Genomic DNA, 23,408 nt, shown 5'->3' on the forward strand with positions numbered 1-23,408 from the left:
CAAACAATCCCTGGAACCCTGAATTCTGGGGGGAGGCATCAGGTCCAAAAATGAGGATTTCATCACCTTTTTGTCTACTGCCCTACCCAGACCATAATGCTACTATATTTTGGAGTCAGAACCATTCTATGCCATTTGGTCCACGTCCACCTTCCCTCGGTGACAAGCTGGAGACTCGACTCAGGGGCAGGCTGACACCAGACTGTCCCAGGCCAGGTACAGGTAGGTGTGGGTGAGCTGCTGTGGCCACACTGTGCGCAGGCCTGGTGACCAGTAACAGTCCCTCCTGGTTTCCTTCCTTGGGTGTCCGAGAACGTTCCCAGGAACCTGGCGGGCATGGGCGTCAGGGCCACCTCTGTGAGTGACAGAAGCAGCAGGTTGCCACAGGGTCGGGCCGCCGAGTGGCACAGCGGACAGCAGCAAGCGTTTGCTGAAACCACGGTAAACCACAGTGGTCTGGTCGCAGCGTGTTCTTTTGAGGAACTGGGGGACCGAGGAGCCATCCGGAAGGGTCGGAGTGTGTGCCTGCCATGTCTTCAAGGTGTCTACCCCCAAACCGGGGTTCCCGGGAGCTCTCCCTAAATCCCCACGAACGAGGGAAATCAGTCTGCCTCCTCGGTTTACGGAACCTCGGGCCTCCCGCACCAGGCAGGACGAACTTCTCAGGAGTGACAGGCGTGGAGGGCGGGGGCCCCCCCTGTTCGATGAGCCCCGACCATTAAGGTCCCTGCGACCTGCAGCCTGAAATTCATCCAATTTTATTTTTATATTTCACAACCCAAATCGATTTGTTGACTGGTGGCTCTAGATAAAATGTTATATCGGATTCTTCATTTAAAAATTAAACATACAGTGAACAAAAAGATGAATAAAACTCTACCTCAAAGAGATAAGCAATATTATCATTTCGGTATTTAATTTTAAATCATCACCTTTCCCAGATATCGTCAGTATTCAGAAAGGGCAATAAGAATATATTAAAAGTCACGGTAGTTAATCTTCCGCAAATCTGCAGTGGTCACTGACTCCCTGAGTCAGTCGGTGGGGCCGACTTGGTGCGAGGACGCCCGCAGAGCCCTGCCCGGGCGGAAGCGGGGCAGGTGGTCCCTCGGGCCAGGGTGCAGCAGCCCCTCCTGGGAGGCGCAGGGGGGCCTGTGTGCTGCGCAAAGGGCACCCAGATTTTCTGGGGTTTAGGATAAAGGCAGGGTAGGATTTGGGGGGAGACATTTAGTATTCCAAGCTCTGATGGGAATTAGCAGATCAGTGACACCCTAAAATCAAAGTGATTGGGCCCAGAATTCAGTTTATGTGTCAGACGTTACAACCTCAAAACCTCTGTCTCGTTCACATGGAAACAGAGAAATGCCTTCGTGAGCAGGAAATCAAAGGAAAAGCTGTGTTGCCACCCGAGCACCAGAGGGCGCTCCGGGCCATGCTGTGGGGACAACCGGACCCGGCCACCCTGGGTGCTTGGGAAGAGGGTCTCCTCAGAGGGTGCTGCGCGGTCAGGAGGGTTCACACTGTGGAGTGTGGTTGAAATTCATCGGGACTCCAATCCTTCCCTCTTTTGCTCCTGTCAAAAGTGAGCCACAGGAGGAGGAAAGCAGTGAAATGTTCTTTGTAATGATTATGGCCACTTGTACCATGTGACCTGCGCCGAACAGGTGAACAGATCGCTTTTAAGTTCTCTGCAGAGACTGGAGAGCTGTAGAGGTCATTTCCAAGTCCTCTGCAGGCAAACCAGTTTTGTTCACACCAACCAAACCGGAGGACGGTGGCTGTGGAACCCCGGCTTTTCAAACCGCTTTAAGTCAGCCGGCCCCGGGAATGGAATCGGGGGGTTCGGGACGTCAGCTCTGATCGCCCCCACCATCCGTCACCGACACGGACGCTTCCCGATTGACAGGCCGCACATGTGCGAGGGGCAAAGGCAGGAGGCCCTGAGCACACGGACGGACGGACGCTGGCCGAACTGCGCGTCCACACGGACTCCGCCCCCTGCCCAGGAAGCCCCCGTCCCCGCTGCCCAGAGCGGAGGTGGCCCCGCGGAGTCAGCCTGGCCCGGAGCCCACGCTCCGTCTCTGCTCACAGCCCAGGAAGCCAAACAGCACCTTCGGGCCCCACGGGCCCCACACGAGGAGGTTTTCCTAATTTACTTCCCTGTTTCCAACCTAGGACCTGCCTGAGGGGCCAAACTCACACCCTGACCGATCCCACGGCTTGCCCCGCAGCCGGTGCACACCTGAGCCCCCCTTTTCCACCGTGACACTCCCCTTTCTGCCCGACACCCAGTCTTTGCCAAAACACAGATGACAGTGGCTGATGTCCCCGCGACAGCCAGCTCTGAACAAACAGCCTTCGCGCTCCTCCTCTGGTGCCTTCGTGTATCGGCACGTGTGTAACACGACAGGTGGGGGGGCACTGCCGGGAAAGTAAGTCTGAATCAGGTGCCAGCGGGGGAGGGTTCATTCACGTGGAGTGGACACGGCTCAGACCTGAAGGCAGTGCACGCGGAACCACCTGGACGTGCAAGGAGGACACCTGCACAGGGAGGGCCAACACCTGCACAGGGAGGGGGACACCTGCACAGGGAGGGGGACACCTGCACAGGGAGGGGGGCACCTGCACAGGGAGGGGGGCACCTGCACAGGGAGGGGGGCACCTGCACAGGGAGGGGCACCTGCACAGGGAGGGGGACACCTGCACAGGGAGAGGGACACCTGCACAGGAGGAGTGACCCAGCCCGAGATGGCAGTGCACAAGCATGGAGACCCCTGCTGCCCTCACCTCACCTGTGCAGGGCCAGTGAGGGAGGGAGTGGCCAGACTTGTGTTGGGGACTAGGCAGTGGCAGGAATGCCCTTCCCAGAGGTGACAGGGTCTGAGGGCCGTGGGGAGCAGGGACAGCAGAGAGACAGCACTCATGGGTGGGGACAGGAGGGGACGGTAGCTGTAGCCAGGGGGCTGGAGTGGCGGCAGAAGGTGGTCCTTTCTGGGTGCATGTGAAGGCAGAGCTGACACAGGTCTCAGCAGCTGGGACCTGGGTGACGTGAAAAGGCCACAAGGTTAAAAGCAAGGACAGGCTTTTGGCCGAGGGGACTCAGGCGGGGAGCAGTGCCCCTGAGCATGGCGGGCAGTCTGGGGGTCCCGCTGCAGCAGGTGGCCATGCGCCTCCAGTCCTGCCAGACCTGAGGCCTGTGTGATTCCCAGGGAAGGGGACAGAGAGCTGCAGTCAGGGGACACGGCTGGGGAGGAGAGTGGCCAGTGATGCAAGGTGACGAAGGTGCCGAGCGCCCAGGGGGTGTGTCCTCTGGTGCAGACGTGATCCATTCAGATGGACCCAACTCGACGCTGACGCCCACCAGGGGACACCATCCACGGACGACCTTCAGAACGGGGTCTGTGGCGGCCGTGAGGTGGAAGCCTGCTTAGAGCTGGGGCGGGAGGGTGAGTTAAAGAGCCCAGGAAGGGCTGTGGAGCCAGGAGGAAGGTGGGGCTTTGTCCTGTTTGGTTTGGTTTTTTAATTCTGTTGTAGTGCAGTAGGTTTTAATTTTCCACTGGAAGAACTCGCAGCCCAGAGGTCCCAATGCCGGAGCCAAATCTCCAGGAGGGGAAGGGATTTTTCAGATCTGATTAAGGGTCTTGGGAAGGGGGATTATCCCGGATTTTCCAGGTGGGCCCAACGCAATTACAGAAGTCTCCCAGAGGGACGGGTAAGCGGGGGTGAGGGGCAGAGAAGGGGGCGTGTGGTGCAGCAGAGGAGGTGGGGGGAATAGATGAGATGGGGGCGGCCACTCGGGTGCCCTTCCCAGGGTGAGCCAAGGACGCAGGGGCCCCTGGAAGCTGGGGGGGGACCAGCAGAGGGCTGTCCCCTTGAGCCTGCAGAAGCAGCCAGCCCTGCAAATGCACCTTGGAATCCCGAGCCCAGAACTGCAAGGTCATGAGTCAGTGTCCCTGCAGCCCCTTGCTGTGCCCGTGGTCGGTGGTGCGGCCTTGGAACACAACACGGTCGGGGGCACAGAATCAGGACGGAAGATGCTGATGCAGGAAGGACGGCCACATGGGGAGGGGCGTCCCTGGGAGATGAACAGGGACCTGGGCACAGCAGGTGGACCCAGCCGAGGGGTGACCCTAAATGCAGCTGCCATCAGCTGATCAGTTCAGAGGCAGGAGAAGTTCCTCCATTTCCTCAGCGGAGCAGAAAGCAGCAAGCCAGCCACAGCCAGCGGCACGGAGCAAGACGCCGGGGAAGCAGGCGAGGGGACAGATGGCAGACCAGGCAAGGGTGATTAAGGAGGGTGCCGGGCAGAAATGGGACCCACCGGAGGCTGATGGCGACAGACGGTCTGGTTTGACCTTGTGTTCAGTTGCGTTTAGCTCCTGGGTTTAGGAGAGTCCGCGGGAGCTGGGTCGAGCCAATATGGAGACTTTGCCAGAGGAGTAAAGCAGAGACAACTGGGTTGGAAATCGAGGGAGCACAGAAAGGACCCCCCTGCCTTAGGGAGGACGGGAGTGGCAGCCAGAGACTGACCACATGGGGTGTCGATGACCCGTGGAGCTCCGTGGGGTCAAAGGGCGTTGGAAACCATGAGGGAGGGCAAAGATCGGAGACCAGGATGTGCAAGAAGGGTTTGCGGAGCTGGCCGGGTTGCAAACGAGCCTCACCCGGGGTGCCGAATTGGAGCCGCACTGAATCGCGTCCCTGGGGACAGAACCCAGACCTCAGCGCTGCCTTAACAAGCTCGCAGGTGGTCCTCTGTGCAGGGAGCTCTGAGCACCTGGATGGTGTAGCTGGGGTGGAGGGGACAGGAGCCCCAAGGCACCGGCAACAACACGCGTGTCGAGGAGATGAGGAAGGTCCCTCGAGCGCTGGAGCGGACCTCTCCTGAGAAAACGCCACCCCGTCAGAAGCCATGTGTGGGCTGAGGGGAACGGGTCCCCTGCGGACACCCGCACGCCCCACTGTAGGCCCCCGGGTACCTCCATCACCCCGAGCCGCTCGGCTGGCTCCCTGCACGTGTCCCCACAGAAGGCTGTGAGCATGTGACTACGCTGGTTGAACCTCAAACTGTGAGAAGGCGCACACCTTTGTGCACCTCAGGGCTCTGCCCCGGAGGAGACAGCCGGGCGGTGTCAGCACGGGCGTGGCCGTGAGGACCCAGGGGAGGCACGTGGGCTCAAGAATGTGTGCCCGTCAGCGGGGACCTGCTGCTGTGGGGGGTGGGCGGTGCACAGAGAAGGTCCGGGGGCGCGGATGCCCCAGCCAGGCTGGTCGGGACATCACTCATCACCAGGGCTGACTTGTCGCCGCTCACCTGGCAGGACGGCTGACATCAGCAGGGAAGTGCCAGGGAGGGTGCGGGGTCGGTGCCGCTGCCACGAAAACCAGCGCAAACCAGCGCAAACCAGTGCAAACCAGCACGGCAGGTCCTTGGGAAACTGAGGCCAGAGCTGCCGTGTGACCCGCAACTGCACTGCCGGGTGCACATCCAAAGGAGACAAGTCACCGTCCCAAAGGAGCAGCTACATTCCACGGCGCCGCGGCCTCATTCACGGCCACCAACACAGGGCACGACGTATGTGACTGTGGGCAGATGCTTGGACATGAAAAGGTGACACGGATGTGTGTTTACACACGAAATGCAATGCTTTCAGTCTTAAAATAAAACGAAGGGAGGCCACCCGGTCCTGTAGGGCGACATGGGTAAACCTGATGGGCATGACGCCAGAAGTCGGTCAGTCACGGGGGACACACGCTGCGTGATCTCACTTCCTCGTGGGCAGCCCCAGCCACGTGGCTGAGCGCGCGGTGGGAGGAACGAATGGCGGCACCAGAGACCTGCCGGAAAGCCGAGGTGGTGCGCTCAGGCGAGAGTCTTGGCCGTAAGGTGAGTTAGGAGCCGCAGGTAGAAACATTGGGCTTCACACTTGAAATTCGCCCAGAGATGGGACCCTGCTGTTCTCCTCGCAAATCGGAGACCCTCCCGCACAGCGGGTGGGCCTGTAAGTGAGCTCAATCGCGGCCGTCATTTCATGATGTGACGCGTTTCAAACATCACATTATGCTTCTCAAACAAGTACAATTTCTCTTCGTGAATCACATTTGAATAAAGCTAGAAAAAGAGAAATGCTAGGAAAGAGCAGCTGTCGTTCTGACAGTTGTTTCCTTGTAAGCCATCTTTTCATCAATTTATGGTAACATTTTCTCTTTTGTCATTGCCCACAATACACCTAGAAAGGGTATTTTTAAATGTGCCTGTTTAGTATTAAATATGCTTCCTTATTGTCACAATCTGGAGATTCTAACGTCAAAACCTGCCTTTCTGGAAATTGTTCACTTATCGTCACTGACTACGGCCTTTCTCGTTTTATTTGTGTCCCCAGTGAAAAGCAGCTCCAACCCCGAGCTGTCCCGCCACCAAAAGTTTGCGGGCTCCACCCCGGCTCGGGTGCGCAGGAGAGGCAGCCGGCTGATGTTTCCCGCTGATGTCTCCCTCTCCCCCCTTCTTCCTTCCCTTTCTCGCTGAAATAAAACTTATGCTCAGGTGAAAACTTGAAAAATTAGGGAGACAAAAGGAGCTTCAACCAAACTTACATCGGACTTCATCCTCAACAACACTCAGTCTTATTCTACAAGGCCATGGCCCTCTTTGTCAGGAGTGAATAATTACTTAAATGTAATTCAATGGCCTAATGCCATTTAAACTCTTGTAAAGCCCATTTTCTCATTTATGTAATTTTTCTTAAATTTTCATTTCCTTTCTTTTGTCCCAAATACACCCCTCATTTTTAGATAAACAGTTCCCTCTTAATTGGAGCCTGCATTTTGTTTTATATTCTGTTCCTAACAATCACGTACTCGGTATTTGGGGTCCGGTTCTGCCCTTTTTCCCTCCGCTGGTCCCCAGATGCTGGGACGGACACGCCCTGCTGTTCTGGGCGCATGGCTGGGCCCTGCTCATTGGCGACCTGACTGTGGGAACTCACTGAACTCAGAGGGGAGTCAGGTTTGCCCCTGCTGGTGCTTTCAGGCTCTGCCGACCCAGCCTTGCTTCTCGCTGACCCCCAGCCTGCTGTTCATGGTCGACGCAAACAGTGATCGGCTCAGCCCACCAGTGTCTCAGGCTGCCCCAAACCTGCTCGGAAGCTGACGGGCTTCCTTGCCGTCAGACCTACTGTGCACGTTTCCTTCTAGTTTGGTCTTTTCCCTTAAACTGCTGCCCTTCAAGGATGTTCGCTTTATTCTTGGGTGTCTGATCTCACCCAAGCTCTGCCCGAGCCTGGGCACTGGCCCCCCTCGGAGCGGCTGGGACCCCACGGCCACTGGAGGTCACGGAACGGGGCTCCAGGCTTCCTTGTGGCCGACCGAATCGCGGACACTGTCCTGCTCACCCTGACCCGCGTCATAACTGAGGAAGCACCACCACCCTGCCGGACCTCAAACCTCGCTTCATAGAGAATGTTTGGTAACGTCCTACAGAATGTTCTGGAACGAAAGTCACAGAGGGCGTAAAGTGCGCATTTGGAAACATCGGTATCATGTCTTACTTACAAGCGACCGTTGAAAGAGAAAGAGGTCCATTTAAAACAGCACCCGTTTCCTTATGCAACCACACAGAAATGCCTAGGATGGGGACACAAAAGCCGCTGGAAGCTGCCTCTGCACCAAATCCGGGGCCATGACAGCTACGGAGACGGCCTGACGCGGGTGTTCGATTTGAGAGCCCAAGTCCACGGTCGTCACAGATGCCATGAGCCTTTAAAATGACAAGTGACTTATGGGATAAGTTCCAAATGAAACAAAACTCAACTTCCACTCCACTTCCTGGTCACCGCACTCCTGGTTTTCACTGCGCGTTCACGGAATTACCCTGGATTTACGTGGAAAACGGAGCAGAGCCCTCCTTACACGTCCCGTCTGCACCGACAGCTCACGGGCCTCGCCTGCTGAATGGCCGGCACGCTCCTTGGGGTGGGGACATGCGACCCAGCCCGTGGACGATGGGTCACAGACATGCACAGCTGAAACCCATATAATTCTACCAGCCAAGGCCAGCCGAACAAATTCAACCAACCAATCAATCAATGCCAGGGAAGCTCCCGGTCATCACAGGGCCACTGAAAGCCACGCCCCAAACACACACGCATCTCCCAGCGGCTCCGGAAGCAGCCTTTGCCCTTCCCCGGCTCGCCGGTGCCGGCGCAGCTCACCCACTTTAGGGGGCCTTGGAGCAAGGCCCCCTCGTGAGTGGTCGCCGGTCATCCCTGCGGACACCGTTTTCCCATCCCTCCAACATGCGACGGCCTTCCATGTCTGTCCACGCAGCGACCACGCCTGTAGTCTCCTGGTCTGGGCTTCCATCTCAGGCCCCTCAGGTCCCCGGCAGCCCATCCAGCTCGTCTGTGTTCCCACGGCCCCCTCTGTGGAACAGGGACAAAGTCGGAGCCCTCTCCCTGGGGGGCAGCCCTGGGAAGTTCAGGTGCGTTTCAGGGTTGAAGAGGGATATTATTAACGCCCACTCTCTTTTGCTCACTAGCGTCCACCAGTCGGTCCCTGTGACCCTGGACCACCGTAGATGCCTTGGGACCAGGGCGTCAGAACATCGGCAGGGGAACTATTGATCACTGATACATACTTATTTGTCCGGCACACCCCAGAAGTACACCCTCCACCTAACAAGACTGCGAAGGTGGCCCTGCGTTGGGACCTCGACGGATCCCGCAAAGACGTCCACAGAAGCACCAGGAGTCAGCGAGGAAGCCGCGGGGACTCAAGTGCTTTCCTGGCTGCGGATCTACCGAAGGCCCTTGGCCGGGTCCCGGAGCTGCCCCTAAACTCGCTTTCCCACGACCAACACAGATGCGGCCCCTCCTCTCCCCTCTGCGGGGGTGCCGTGGGGTCAGATGGTGTCTGGGCAGCCTCTGTCCCTCGGGTCACAGCTCAATTATCCGTCCTCCGGTTGAATTTTCTCTCTTCTGCGACCTGAGGCCTGGCCAAGCATCCTGATGAGTCATGGCCTCCGTGGCTTGTCTCTTTCAGAGAAAGGAGTGTCTTCTCTCTCTTCTTGATACTAAGTGAGACACAGCGTTCCTGGCCTTGATATGTGTGCGGTTGGGGAGAGTTGCGTGAAGCTTCAGCGTCCCCACCTTTCTGGGGGACCGCCTTTACGGTCCCCAGAGAAACGTCCAGGAGGGAAGCCCTGGATGAGGGCGGCGGGAAGCCCGGGTTTAATGAGCACCTGCCACAGCTTCCAAATGACCCACAGGAGAAACGGGCAGGTTCCCGTCCCCACGCAATTAAACGAATAATTAAGTGCCAGTCATTATTGATTTTTACTTTGTTTTTGGAAGAGAAAGTTAATGCGTTCTTAAGGCTAAAGGAGCCTTTAACTTGAATTTAATCGGACTCGACAAAGGCAGCGCAGCGGAGGGCTGTCAAGCCCGGCTCCAGGCCACGCTGCCGGAGGCTGGGCCTCGGCCTCACCTGTTAGTTGGCGGGGTGCCACCCAACTCCGCCCTCCCGCTCGGAAAGATGCAAAGTTCTGCATGAAAGCAGCAAGAACAGGACAGAGAGAACTTCTGTGGCCAAAACTGGAGACGTTTGAGCAAAAAAATACTGTCATTTGGATTACAAGTCAGAGTATAGAATGAGTGTTTGTAAGTCCATCTGATATAAGAAGATGATTGACTAAACTGATACTTAAGGGGGAAGGATGAAGGCCCCGTGCAGAAGAGCCCCAGTAACTGATGCAAGCCCTGTGCTCATGTGTGGGGGCTGTGCAGTGGGGATCGGTGAGAGCGGCCCCGCAATCCGGGGACCCGCTGCCCCAGGGGCCGGGGGAGAAAGCGGACCGTTCCTGCCCTGGCCAGACGAACAGGACCCCAAGAACAGTCCCGCCGGGGTCGATGGCGCGCGCGTGGTATACGGTGGGGAGAAAGGGCGCTGTACCCGGGATCTTCTTCCCCAGCCCACGGTCTCAATCGACTCAGGAGAAAGATAAAAGGCAACTGGGATAAACAGGCATTTCGCAAGATAACTGAGCAGTGACCCCTGACTTCTAGGGTCATCGGATGGGGGAGGGTTTGAGACACTGTCCCAGCCACAGGCGGCCTGAGGGATCCTCAGAGCCAGCGGCCGGGTGGTGTCCTGGGTGCGACCCTGGAGCAGAGAAAGGGCACCAGCGAAGAACTGAGTAATGAAAACAAACCGTGACCTTTCGTTAATAATGATAATACACTGGTTTGTTAGTTGTGACAAATGTCCCGTGCCAGTGTGTGGGGTCAGCAACAGGAAAAACTGGGTGTAAAGTGTGAAACTCAGTATGATCTTGGCCACTTCTCTCTACATCTAAACAGCTCCAAAAAGTAAAGTCTACAGAAAGTTTAAAACCAAACTGTTTATCTCAAAGAAATGTCAGAAAAAATTAAATGGGTAGATTTTGGTCAGTTTTGGATCGTGAACCCAGCGTACGGAAAACGTCCACTGTAACATCAGCTCACGTTCCCACGTCCACTCCACTCAGAAGGAGGAGGAAGCGGCTCAGAGCGGCGCCCACAGGAACCGGAACTCTCCTGGTCCCTGGGGACGCGTCTCTCCAGCGAGGGGCTTCCCGACCTGATGACGGCCACCGTGGCCCCCGGGACTGACCCACGCGACTACCAGACGTGAGAATGGTGACTTGTGCCCCGACTTCTCAAACGCTGGCTCGTGCGGACGGCACAGCACGGCTGCTGTCGAATCCGTTTTACCGTCGGTGCAGAGTCGTCGGAAGGCCCTCAGCCGAGCGAGCTTCTCTGCGGCCCCAGCACAAGCCCCGGCAGGCCACGTGGACAGAGGGGGTCTGCCTCCTGCCACGGCTGTGACCTGACCACAGGTAACTTGTGGATGGGACAGAGGAGGGGTGACCACTCACACGCGGCACTGCCCACCGTTTCCCACGAGCTCGGTGCACCCCCATGTCCCCACTGGGGTGCCTCACAGGCAGCTCCCGCTCACGCCTGTCACTCAGCCCGGATGCCCCCTGTGGGGGGGCGGCGCTGGCCCGTCAGCACCTCACAGCTGAGGAGCAGTCCTGCAACGATGGAGCTCATGCCCCAGACGTGACAGGAATCCCCCCGCCTCCCTGCCTGCAGCCTGTCACCCACCTGCATGGGGGGGCCCAAATGCGGCACGTCCGTCCGCACCCCTGCTTCCCTGCCACTACCTGGCTGCCGGCAGCTCTTATTAAACTACAGCTTTTCTGATCCGCTCCCCCCAGATAGCCAGGAACCCCTAAAAAAACAGAATAGTCTTCTGGAGGGTGGGCCCCTTGTAGTACAGGCTTCCCCCACTAGGGGCGTGCTCTGGGGACCCATCTGTATCAGTGCACCAGCTGGTGTCGTTGTGAGAGGCTGAGAGAGGCTTCAGTGAAATTTTTAAATTCACTTTATTGTTGTTCAATTACAGTTGTATTTTTCCCCTCCCTGCTCCAAACCTCCCTCCCTCCCTTGCTTCCACCTTCCCCCCTGGTTTTGTCCATGTGTCCTTTCTGACCAAAACCTGGGCGACCCTGGGCCCCACCCTCCCTATTCACCTGGTCCCACCCCAAGCAAGGTTTTCTTGTTTCCCTGGATAAAAAAAATCCCTCCAAGGCAACAGTTTGCTGTTGTGGACGAGGTGAAACAGAAAACAGCAGACGCACGGAAGGCATCAGCACCGACAAGTTCGAACACTGCCCTGAGCCGCGGGAAGGGCATCTCGAAGGGTGTGTTGCGTCCAACGCTGAGCAGCGGGGAGGTGACTGAAGCTTGTGTGTGAGAGTAAACACACAACTTTTATCAATTTCATTTAGGGCCCCCCTAAAACGATATCTGTACATGCAATGCAGATGTGCCAGGGTGTGTCAGTTCCGTGTTGACACCGCTCAACGACTCTGCACTGACCTTGGAGAGGGTGGGGACAGCACCCCCACACCCGGCCCACACCGGCAGCCTCTCCAGCCCTGACAGCCCCCACGTCGGGCCAGGGCCTCCCGTCTGCAGGAGTCCGGCGCCTTGGCCCCATGTCTGGACCCAGGCAGCCACTCCCGACCCCGCGCCCTCCTGACCCCGCGCCCTCCTGACCCCGCGCCCTCCTGACCCCGTGCCCTCCTGACCCCTCGCCCTCCTCGCTCTCCCATGACAATGGTCCGGCCGATCCCCACCCCAGCATCAGGCTATGGCTTACACGTGCTGTTTCGTGGGGGACCTTCCCTTCACTTCACGATCACGTTAACGTCTCATCTGTACACACTGTTTGTAGGCTGTGATTTCCACTTCCTGCGTTTCTTTACCCACAGCTGTGTCTCAGTCTGTGATCACGTGTATTTTCAACCGCTGTTGCACAGTTACAAGTCTCCCTGTGATGGAAGCTGTGTGAGAACACAGAACGGAGCCCCGGTCAGAGGCCTGGCCCAGGTGGGCAGAGCCGGCTCGCGGCTGGTCTTCTGCGCTACGCCGGCCAATCTGGATTTCATCGCGGGGAAGGTAACATGGTAACAGACGGCAAATCCCGTCCACAGAAGCGCTTCTCTGGTCCCTGCTCCGTGGGTCTGGAGAATTCACTGTGAAATCCGAATTTCTCCCTTTGGACTCCACCTCTATAAATCACCATGGGTTTTCACGGAAGCTTTGAAACGAACACCTAAACATTTCTGCATGTGCAGAAGTGTGTGTCCAAACCAGAGCTGATTAGTTACAGTAAAGGGAAGGTGGCTTAGACCAAAAGAGCGAATCACCCGGGGGCACCGCGCCGTCCGTCTGCCCGGCACAGAGCGGCCCGGTTTCGGCGGCGGCTGTGTCTGGTTGGGGCTGAGTGTGTGCGCTTGGGGTTCTCAGACGGGAAGTTTCCGGCTCTGTGTTAGCATTGCGCAATGGGAGCTTTGCCACTAATTACAGCCCGGCTGGGACGACGACACTGTGAGAAACACTAACGTTGCGGGCGGAGCTTCCGGACACACCTCCGCCACCTTCTCCGACCAGCAGACACTCCGAGCAGGGAGTGCACCCCGACTGCAGGCGCTCCTGCAGCCGCCCAGACGCAGCGTGATGGGCAGTCACCGTGGGAGACGCCACCCATGTCCTCCGTAGACCCAGGGGCCTCCTCCGCCTTCAGATCGTGAGCAGCTTCCAGGCGGACCCGTCCTCAAGGTCACGGCCATGGCGTTTTATCCCCTGCAGATTGCCGGGCTGGTCCTGGGGTTCCTCGGCATGGCCGGGGCCCTGGGGGCCACCCTCCTGCCCCAGTGGCAAGTGTCGGCCTTCGTGGGCAATAACATCATCGTCTTCGAGCGGATCTGGGAGGGGCTGTGGATGACCTGCGTCCGGCAGGCCACGGCCGTGCTGCAGTGCAAGGTCTACGGCTCCCTGCTGGCCCTGCCGCCCGCGCTCGAGGCGGCCCGGGCTCTCATGTGCGTGGCCGTGGCGCTGGCCCTGCTCGCCCTGCTGGTGGGCGTCTGCGGCATGAAGGGGGTCCAGTGCGCCCCCTCCAGCGAGAGGGCCAAGGCCCGCCTCCTGGGCGCATCGGGGGCCCTCTTCCTCCTGGCGGGCGTCTCTGTTCTGATCCCAGTGTGCTGGACAGCCAGCATCATCGTCAGGGGTTTCCACAACCCGGCCGTCCACGTGGCTCAGAAGCGAGAGTTGGGGGCCGCCCTCTTCCTGGGCTGGGCGAGCGCCGCCCTCCTCCTCCTCGGAGGGGGTCTGCTCTGCGGGGTCTGCTGCCGTGCCTGGAAGAGGCGAAGGCACCGCCGTCCGGCCTCCGGACACTGTGCGCCCCACGTAGACAAGCAGAGGGCCGGGGCCACGGCCCACAGGACCTTCACCAGCTACGTCTGACCCCTGCGTGGGGCCCCAACTCGGACAGTGGTCGGTGCATTTTATACGGTCCTGCCGGGAACTCTGAGTACGTCGGGCTGGAGACCTGGCCCCGCGCCCGCCCTGGAGCTGAGACTGTCACGGGCGCAGACTTGGCAGTCTGTCTGTCCCCGGGGGTGGGAGTGGAAGGGCTTGCGCTGGGCGCTCTGACGGCCGGTATTACATGCGTTTACCGGGGCTGGACCCAGATGCGCCCTCTTCCAGCCCGTGTAGTCTAGACTCCAGCAGGTCCACGGGCTTAGTATCATGATGGCCTTTTGGGAACAGTCATATGTCCTTTACTCAGAAATCCAAATTACATTGCGGTGAATGATGCATAGCAATAAAAGATTCTAAAACACGGCCTGGAATCTTTCCTGGGTTGTTCCTCAGACCAACAACTACAGGGATGACTTTCTCTTCTCAAACAGTTCACCTGGAAAAATAATAGCCATCAAGTCAGGATTTCAGTCGACTCTATAAAAACATGGAGACGCCCGTTGGGGGAAAGGACCTGTTACCCCTCCAGGAAAGCTAATGCCGCAACCTCCAAACGCTGTCAGGAAAAGGGAGTTCTTGTTTGTTTTAGGATATTTCACAAGATGGATTTTGGAGGATTAGTGTATACAGTGAAACTTGCTTACAATTGTATATTCAAAACCAGCTTATAAATGAGAAGTAACATGCTTTCATAACCTGTGGTTCTCGCCCCGGACGGGCCACGCCAGAGGAGGTCCGCGCGGCCTCGGCTCTCCGAGACAGGAAACGCGGACCCCCCCCCACGGCGCTGGGGTTTGGTGCCGAGGGGCGGTCTCCCTTCCCGGCTCCGCTCCTTAGTCACTGAGCAGGCCCACACACGCCGAGTCGAGCGAAGAAGACTCGGGTCATGAATCGGGCGATTAGTGACGCTCAGACGGTGCCTTCCTTTTATTCTCCAGTAAACAAATGGGTGGGGGAAGCACTTTGTTTCTGAGTTGCGTGCATTGACTTCTCAGTCTTGCGCTTCCTGTGTTCACAGGTCAGGGGTCAGTGTGTGCGGTGTGGGGGTGGGGGAGACAGGGCCTGTGGGGCTGCTTCTGAGTGTCTCCAATGTGCTACGAACCAACCGATGTCTGTACATTCAATTTCAACTCTTCAAATGTTGTGTTTGTTTTGCAGTAAAATGTATTTAATTTATAGTACATAACAGCAATCAGCAGATTAAACGTGTTCACCAAACATTGACTGTCTGTCCATCCCTGTTACAACCAAAGGAAGTGGCCACCTGAGTTCAGTGGCGCTGACCGCACGGTGGGGCCAACATAAGAACGAGTTTCTGTCCTGAGCGGACTGTGTGGAAACGCTGAGCCTTTGAATCAGAAACCACGGCCCGCGAGGTGCGGGCAGCGAGGCGTCCCTCCTTTCTCCCGGTCACCAGCAAGACGTCGTGACACGGAACGGGTGGGGAATGTGTGACTAGGACATCAAGCCACAAAAATGAAAACATCCTCAGGAAAAACCACGACTGGTCTGCGTTTCCCTAAGATGGTCCCCCTTTTCAGACTCCATTCACAAAGGCCTGTGTGCCGGGGGTGTTGGAAAGGAGTCGTTCATCCCGCAGGGGCAGGCGCAGGACACCCGCAGACCAGACACGAGCTCGCGCTGCCGTGGAGTCCCGTCTTCCCGTTGCCCCCCAGAGGAAGCCATTCGCCCCGGGGGACCGTCCGGGGCCCAGCCAGCGGACCGTGCGGCACCCGGATGATCACAGCATTGCCGGGGGCGGCACTGGGCCCTACGGGGGGGGGGGGAGTCCCAGAACCTGAGGGTCCCGTCACCCACTCTCTCATTCACCACGGTGCACTTCTAGGAAAAATTATGTGTAGTTCTCCTTCCTGTCACCACGTGTTCCCTATTACACCAAAAATGGAATTTTAATTACTTTTAACACATGTCAAGATGCACTGTGGTCATAAATCTCATCCCACAAATCCCAGTATGTGAGAAATGCATCATTACTTCCTAAAATTTAGCTGAATTCAACTTCTTGGGCACCGTGCGCAGAACGCTCAGTTCCAGGGTCTTACTCGGAGATCAGTGGGGCTCGGGCGGCGGCTTCAGGCCCATGGTCATCGGTCCCTGCAGGTTGCTGAGAAAATGTCTATTGGAAAAGACCTCACTCCCTGTGGCCCCGCCGTCCCCTCAATGGAGACAGCAGCCTGGAAACCAGGAGCAGCGGGCCCGGAGGGGCTGAGGCAGGAGAACCAGGGAAGCTCTCCCAGGGCACAGAGGTGTCACTGGAGACCAAAGCGGAGGCCCCGCCCCCGTCTTCCCGGGTCTCAGGTGCGGACAGGAAGGCCGGACGGCAAGGGCGCTGGTGGGAAACGCAGTGTGGGAGGTGAGCGCTGTGTGGGGAGACCCTGGGCGCCAGGCGGAGCCGCGAGTGGGTCCCAGAGCAGAGGAGGCTGGACGTCACGGGAGGGAGGAGTGACAGCGGTGCAGTGATGAACTGCAGACTCGCCCTGGGGAGGCTGTGGCTCTTCAGAAGGATGGTGACGCTGGGAACACAGCGGCGGCCGGAGAGACAAAACATCGGAACTCAGAAATCTAAAGATGGCTTTGCTTTTCTCGTCTGAAAGTCCTGAATTTTGAGGAGCTTAGGGGCGAAGAACGAAGTGGCTCAGTCAGAACCCACTTTTTTATCTGACTTTTAGGATCACGGAACGATTTCTTTGGACAAGGTATAAGACAAACGAGCCGAGGTAAGAGGGTCAGGCATCCATGTGTCCCAGGGAAGGACCCCGAGGAACAGGACCCAGAGAAATGACACAGCTCAGATGGGTGTGAAGACGTCAGGGCACATGTGACCCAGGACGCCCGCCGACGGTCGTCACGGTGTGGGGATGGCAACAGCCCCTGGCGTGTTTGGTCGGACAGGCCCAGAGCCGACGGGGCCAGGTGCCCCACAGCCAGGGCGCCGGGGGGCAGAGCAGCCAAGACTGGCCGGGCCCCTCCAGGAGTCAGTGTCTCTGGGGCTCAGGGAGAACGGCAGCCACACCCCGTGAAGGACAAGTGCGCCGACCACGGCCTCCCGTCCTCAGTCCCACCCCCTGCCCCCCACTCTGCAGCCTAAGGAGGTGCGTCCCCATGCACCCGGCCGTGGGCACACCCGCAGCGCGTGTGAGGGAGGAGCGGTGGCTCTGTGTGCAGAGAAGCAGGAAACAGCCGAACAAGCTGACGTCAGGCCTGTTCACTGTCTTCCCAGACGGTCTCCGTGAACAGCATCGTGATACACGGCTCCTTCCGCTGAGAAACACGGGTCCTGAGCAACCTCGTAGTTACTGTCTGCAGGGAGGGACGATGGCAGATAAACTGACAATAGACGCATAGACGGCAGATGCCGACACGGGTTGACAGACAGACACACAGATGGTCTCACGGCTGGCCAGATGAGAGAGGTGGTACGTAGAGACGGAGATTAGAGACTTGGAGAGGAGGTAAAGGTGGGGAAGGAGGCAGAGAGACCATCGGATTGGTAGACATGACAGACGGACAGATGGATGGAGAGACAGCATAGACGGACAGACGGATGAGAGATGCTGTCTGTGTGACTGTGAGCCCTGAGCCCTGACACGTGGCCAGATGGTCTGTCCCCCAAGTAAATGAGGGGGTCCCCCCGGACTCAGATGCAGGAAGGCGTGGTTTTCTGACCGCCGCTCCTCGGCTGCTGTGTTGTGTTATTCTAAGTTCTGAACAGAACAAACACTCCTGTCACCAAAAAATACCAGCGTTAGAGTAGCTCGGTTCACGGTGTCTGGACAGGGTCTCTGCGGCGGAACCTGGCGGCACAGCCCACCCACAACAGCACTTAGTGGGGCTTCGATCTGGGGGTGGAGCGACTAATAAGATGCCCACAAGCAGCAGGTCACAGGATGGATGTGACTGCGCCCAGCGCTTGGAACCTGCCCCACAGTGAAGAGGTGCCCGACCTCGTCTGAGGGCTGGGCTCCCGGAGGGACAGAGAAGGGCCTTCAGCCGGGCAAGTGCCACCCCCGCCGTGTGGGGTGACGAGGCTGGTTCTGAGCAGGGAGGCGGCGGAAACGAACCTGTCAGACAGATTCAGAGGACAAAGCCAGGAAGGACATCACCAAGGAGGGCTGTGTGTCTGGGACACGCCCAGGGCGCAGCCAGAAAACCGTGCAAACAGGTACAGGGGCGGAAGGGAAGCCAGAGTGTCCGCAGGGGCAGCGTGGAGGACAGACCGCGGTCAGTTTTCCCGGAAAGTGGTTCTCAGAGCCCAGGCGCTCAGGGATGAGCATTCTCCGGGACACTGCAGACACCCGGCCACTCACAGCGCCCCTCCCAGTGCCCTCCCCGAGCTCATGCAAGGTCCGGAGAGGGTCCTGGAAGGAAGCAAGGCCAGGACAGGCGGGCCTCGCCGCGGCTGCTCTGGCTCAGGGGTCTGCAGACTGGATCTGCCCACCCGGGACACACCCACCCTCCCTCGTCCTCCCCTCTGGTGCCCCTTCACCCTGACCCTGCCCTCGGACCGGCCTCAGGGTCCAGCTTCCATGCCCACCCATCCTTCTTCCACTCAGCCAATGTCCGCCACTTCGACTATTCCAGTGACAAAGGCGCGTTCCTCGAGGTGGCCGAAGGTCTGTTCCCGCCAGCTGTGGCTCTCTCCACACCTCTGGTTTAATGAGTTTCTCTGAATCAGACGTTGAGCACTTCTTTGTTTGAGGTTTCTAAACACACACACGCACACACACGCCTTCCCCAGAGTCTGTACTAGTAACCTGCTCCGAGGGCTCACGCACCCTGGCTGCTCCGAGTCCCGTGCACCGCAGGCTTCCCCACCCCCCGGGGCCTCCCATTCTCTGCTGTTCCTCCCCAGTCCTGTCTCCTCACTGCGGGGGGGGGGGGGTCCCACTGCCTTCCGGCTGCACAGTGGACGCAGACATTTCCAAGTTCACGCCGTCCTGAAGGCCGGCCACATTTGGCTGGTTCTGCTGTCAATCACAACATTGATAAACCTTCAGTTCTCGACAACAAAAGTCTCCGTTGGCTGGTTCAGGCGGACACACGTTTGATACACCTGACACGGGAATTCACAGCGTCGGGAGGGCTGGGGGAGCAGTCAGAGGGGTTTCTAGAATGACATCCCGTTTGCCGTCTCTCCTCCTCCTCCACTGCTTCCCTTTTCCTTGTCAGAAGCAGACCCTCACCGCGTGGGCCCTGCCGCTGCCCCCCCACGACCGGAGGATGAATCACTAGCTGCCAAACGAGCCCTCTCCCTGTGATCGGGGTCAACACAGCCGTGTCACACTGTGCCCACCTGGGCGCCCAGCCCAGGTCTCGCGGGGAGAATCAGAGTCACGCCCCGAACACCAGCCACGAGGGCGGGGAGGCCTTACGCACCCGGTCGTCCGCCGTCTACGCGCCGGGAAGGGCTCAGGTGGTGCTGTTAGAGCCGCTCTGAGAAGCCCCCCCGCAACGCTCAGCACGAGTCACGACAGTCGGTGCTTGCCGCGCGGACGGAGCGTTTCCGTCCCTCCCCTGGCCACGGGCTTGTCCCCAGTTACCTAACGAAGCGTCCCAGTGCCTGACACTCAGCCTCCCTCGGGTTACAGCTTCCACGTCTCGGGCTCCTGGGCTGGTTGGTGACCTGACGCAGCAACGTCACTCTGTGTTCGTCACTCGTCCTCTCTGGCTGGACTGTGCTCGGGCCCGAAGGCTCGTTCTCTGTGTCTAGCACCCCCGCCATGGATTCCTGGCTCTGGACCCCTTGTCCCTGGACAGAAGAAAGGAGGCGTGAACGAATATGCAGAGGGATGGGCGGGGAATGGAGCCGGGCGGCGTGTGCCGTTCAGTACCCATTTGCCAAATACGACGGCAACAGCACTATCCGCTGGAGTGAGAAGCGAGTCTGGGGGTCAGAGGGGACGAGGACAGTCAGGACTTTGCGGACGGCATCTCCATCACCACCACCACCGAGTCGTTGGGTCCTTCTCAGGCTCCTGCGCCCCGCTCTCCCCCAGGGGCAGGACCCTGAGGGCCCAGGATAGAAGCCCCATCTCAGAGGGCGGAGACCCCCTCGGAGGGCAGAGACACCCCCTCACAGGACCGAGACCCCCAGCCTGGGCAGCAGAGCCGCCTCCCACCCAGGTCGACTAACACGGCACCTGCAACGCTTGCTATTTGAAGCCAATAAGGTTTTAGAATTAGGTTTTTGAAGCAACAAAGCCTAATCTGCCTTTTTAAAAATAACAACTCAACCAATTGTCACACAGATGCAATAGGATTGCTGAGAAAAACAGAACATCCTGCTGTATTTTCAACAGTTGCAACTGATTTGTCAGTTGCTCGGGGGTGGCTGGTGTCCGCTGTACTCGGAGCAAAGCCTGCGAGCTGAGGTGTGCAGACGAGGGACCCCCGAGACCGTGCTCCCGCGGACGGCCGCTGCAGAAGGGAGGAGACCAGGGGTTTTAAGTCCTCAGGGGAGTCCTCGTTGGGATGACCAAGGAGGTGCAGCAGGGAGGGGTGAAAAGATGGGCAGAAAGTAGCTCTCGGAAGCAGGAGGCGCCCTGGAAACCAGACCTGGTGGGAGATGGGGGGACACACGGGCTCCCTCCGGGGCCGTGTGACCGTGCGGCGGCTCCGAAGGCTGAGGAGCAGGGTGTGCCACAAAAGCAGAGCGGGCGGCGGTGCCATGTGGGGACTGACCGCAGGGCACGGGCCGGGACACTGACGGCGGCCCGAGTTTGAGGGGCGGCGGGTGTCGAAACCTTGAACATGAACATCGACTTCATCCGTTTCAATGGCAGAGTGTTTACATACTGTGCATGTTACACATTTGCTATTCGGCACTAAATCTTCTAAGTCGACTTGCAAGAAAAGGAGAATAAAATTGTGTAATTAAAGTTTTCATCGTGAGGTTCTCTCATGAAAGTGCCCATGTGATTTTAAAAATGGTAAAAATAGAACATTTTTGTCTAGCTCTAAACTCTCTTTTAAAAGTTGCTCAGTGCTTAACAAAGACATTTTTCAACTTTGCATATGCCTTTAACGACAGCAGAAAGCCGGCATTTCCCCCAGTTCTGCCCTGTGTCCCTCGGCTGCCGTGTCTGAAGCACACATCCCGACAGTCACACAGCGCACGGCGAGGCGTCGGCGACGATGCTCTGTGTCCGTGTGCAGCCGTGTGAGAACGTGTTGTGACTCCCGGATGCAGAGATTGGCACAGGGCCAACGGGAATCTAAATCAGGGAGGACATGGGCCCCCCACACACACACACACGCAGGCCCAAGCGGAAACGATGGCCGGAGCACTCCGACCTGATCATCAGTGCCCGAGTGCTACTCAGCTCTCCTGGCCAGCGGGGCTGCTCAGGACTTGAGACCACTGGCCGCTGCCATGAATGCCGTGCTCTGTGTTTCAACAAAGGAGAAAGACAAGGCTGTAACCCACCGTGAGACTCTCATCTCTGAATTCTGTGTCAATCTGGACACTAAAATATTTCTCTTTGCTCTTACGTTGGAATGAGTTCACAACTATGTTTATTTGTAAGCCGTCCGTAAGCAAGGATCGAGAGCCACCCACTGTGGTCATTTCCTGTGAAAGCAGAGAAGGACCATCCCTGCGCTGGGCACCGCACTCCCCGTCGGGGACGCCTTCTCTCTGAAGCACGGGTGGGGGACGGTGTGAATGAGCCACTGTCCGATGGCGATTCCGTGTATGCAAAGGTGGGGGGCTCGGGCCCACAGGACCCGCGGGAGTGGGAAGCTACAGCTTCCCTTCTAGGCGTCGAGGAGAGACCAGAGAGCGGGGCCTTCTCCGAGGACACTGACCGCCCGTCTTAGCCCTCGGGGGGCTCCTCCCAGGCCCTCGCAGGAACTGTCTCCACCTAATTGTCCTGCTTTCTAACAAAGATGGTTGCAGGTTTCCGCCCCGCACGCGGTGCCTTGTAACTAACTCGCCGTCACTCGACCGATGGCGGAGGCCGCGCGGAAAGCGAAGATGTCCGCAGTGGGAGGAGACGTGTGAGATCGCAGAGGTAGACGCTGGAGAGTAAAGACAATGCCGACACCCTGGCCAACGTGGAGACTTTCACCACATCGGCACGGGCGGCTCGAAGCACACTCTTCTCGTTCAGTTTGCAAGAACGGACGAAATGGCCCGTTTTGTGTCAGAAAATCGTGTCAGTCAGTCTGTGGTCTCAGTCAATCCCCAAAACAAATGGTTCATTTAAGAAAATCCATCTTAACAGTGAAATCAATAAACGTTTGATTGAATGCTTCACTCTTTAAATGTCATGTGAAACGTCCTCTGAGGAACTGGAAGAACAGGAAAGTGTCGTACAGGGAGCCCTGGGTGGTGTAGCGCAGTGGATTGAGTGCGGGCTGTGAACCAAAATGTCAAGGTTCGATTCCCAGTCGGGGCACAGGCCTGGGTTGTGGGCCAGGTCCCCAGTAGGGGGCGTTCCAGCAACAGCCACACATTGATGTTTCCCTCCCTTTCTCATTCCTTTCCCCTCTCTCTAAAAATAAATAGATAAAATCTTCTTTTTTTAAGTGTCAGACAGGGAGAGAATTGGCGCAACACGGTGAATGTCTCCAACGCCATCAGGTAGCTAACGGAGCCGCGGTCCCGGAGGGAAGGCTGGTCGCAGCCCCGCTGACGGCTAAGGAAGCCTGCCCGGCCCTGGCCACTCGAACCCGGGAGCTGCAGCTGAGGCCCAGCAGTGAGTGCGGCAGGAGCTGGAGGACGCAGGCGGGGCGCGGACGGAGACGGGAGACTGCGCCTCCTCCCCGCCCTGCCTCCGCCCTTCCGGGAGGACAGTCCCCGCCCCACATTCCTGGACGTTCAGGAGGCAACGGAGGGTGGAGGCCGGAAGGGGAAGCGCCACACCCCCTGGGCTCAGAAGGGAAACCGGGCGGGCACCTGCCACGCAGCCAGCTCCGCACTCCTCTGGCTCACGTGTTCCACGGGGAAATGGGCTGTTTCGGGTCTGACTCTGAACTCGAGAGAGGTGTGCCCTGTGCAGGCCAGCGAGACCGCGCCGCTCACGCACCCTGGTGAGCGCCTCTCTAACCCGATGGTGCGCCCCGTCTGGGCTGGGGTCGGAGGTGAGGTTCACTGTCACTGCAAGCTCCCCGGTGACACCAGGAAGCACCGTCAGCAGAGGCTCTAACATCAGCTTCAGAGGAGAGCGGACGTTAAACCCAGAAGGACCCTACAGACAACTGGCCACTTTACAGGCAAAGACAGGAAGTCCCAGAGCAAGGTGATGCTGCCGTTCTCCTGCGTCCTCATGAACCGAGTTGACATTGAACCCCGAACTCCTGACCCCAAGTCCAGGCTCCTCCCCATAAGCAATGGATAGAAACCAGTCCTGAGCTGGGGGGGGAGGACCCGCATCAGGGACACTTTCATTTAAAATATCAGGGTGCCGCCGTCGAAAGTAAACTGGAAACACCATTTCAAAATAGCATGTCCCTTGCACTTTAAAACTCCTGTCTCCCTGGTTCCCGTTCCCCACTTGACTTTTGCTGGTGGAAGGT

The 23,408-nt window shown here is 58.2% G+C and overlaps 1 protein-coding gene across 1 annotated transcript; it reads left to right on the forward strand.

Annotated features, from left to right (window-relative positions):
* The first annotated feature begins 12,150 nt into the window (after window positions 1-12,150).
* Window positions 12,151-14,639, forward strand: CLDN17 (claudin 17). Its single transcript, XM_037161523.2, has one exon. It carries the CDS (start codon window positions 13,176-13,178, stop codon window positions 13,848-13,850), a length of 675 nt encoding a protein of 224 aa, XP_037017418.2. The 5' UTR covers window positions 12,151-13,175; the 3' UTR covers window positions 13,851-14,639.
* The last annotated feature ends 8,769 nt before the right edge of the window (window positions 14,640-23,408 follow it).

This window comes from Artibeus jamaicensis, unplaced genomic scaffold, assembly GCF_021234435.1.
Source record: "Artibeus jamaicensis isolate MK-2021 breed Jamaican fruit bat unplaced genomic scaffold, CSHL_Jam_final scaffold_474, whole genome shotgun sequence".
Lineage (NCBI taxonomy): Eukaryota > Metazoa > Chordata > Mammalia > Chiroptera > Phyllostomidae > Artibeus > Artibeus jamaicensis.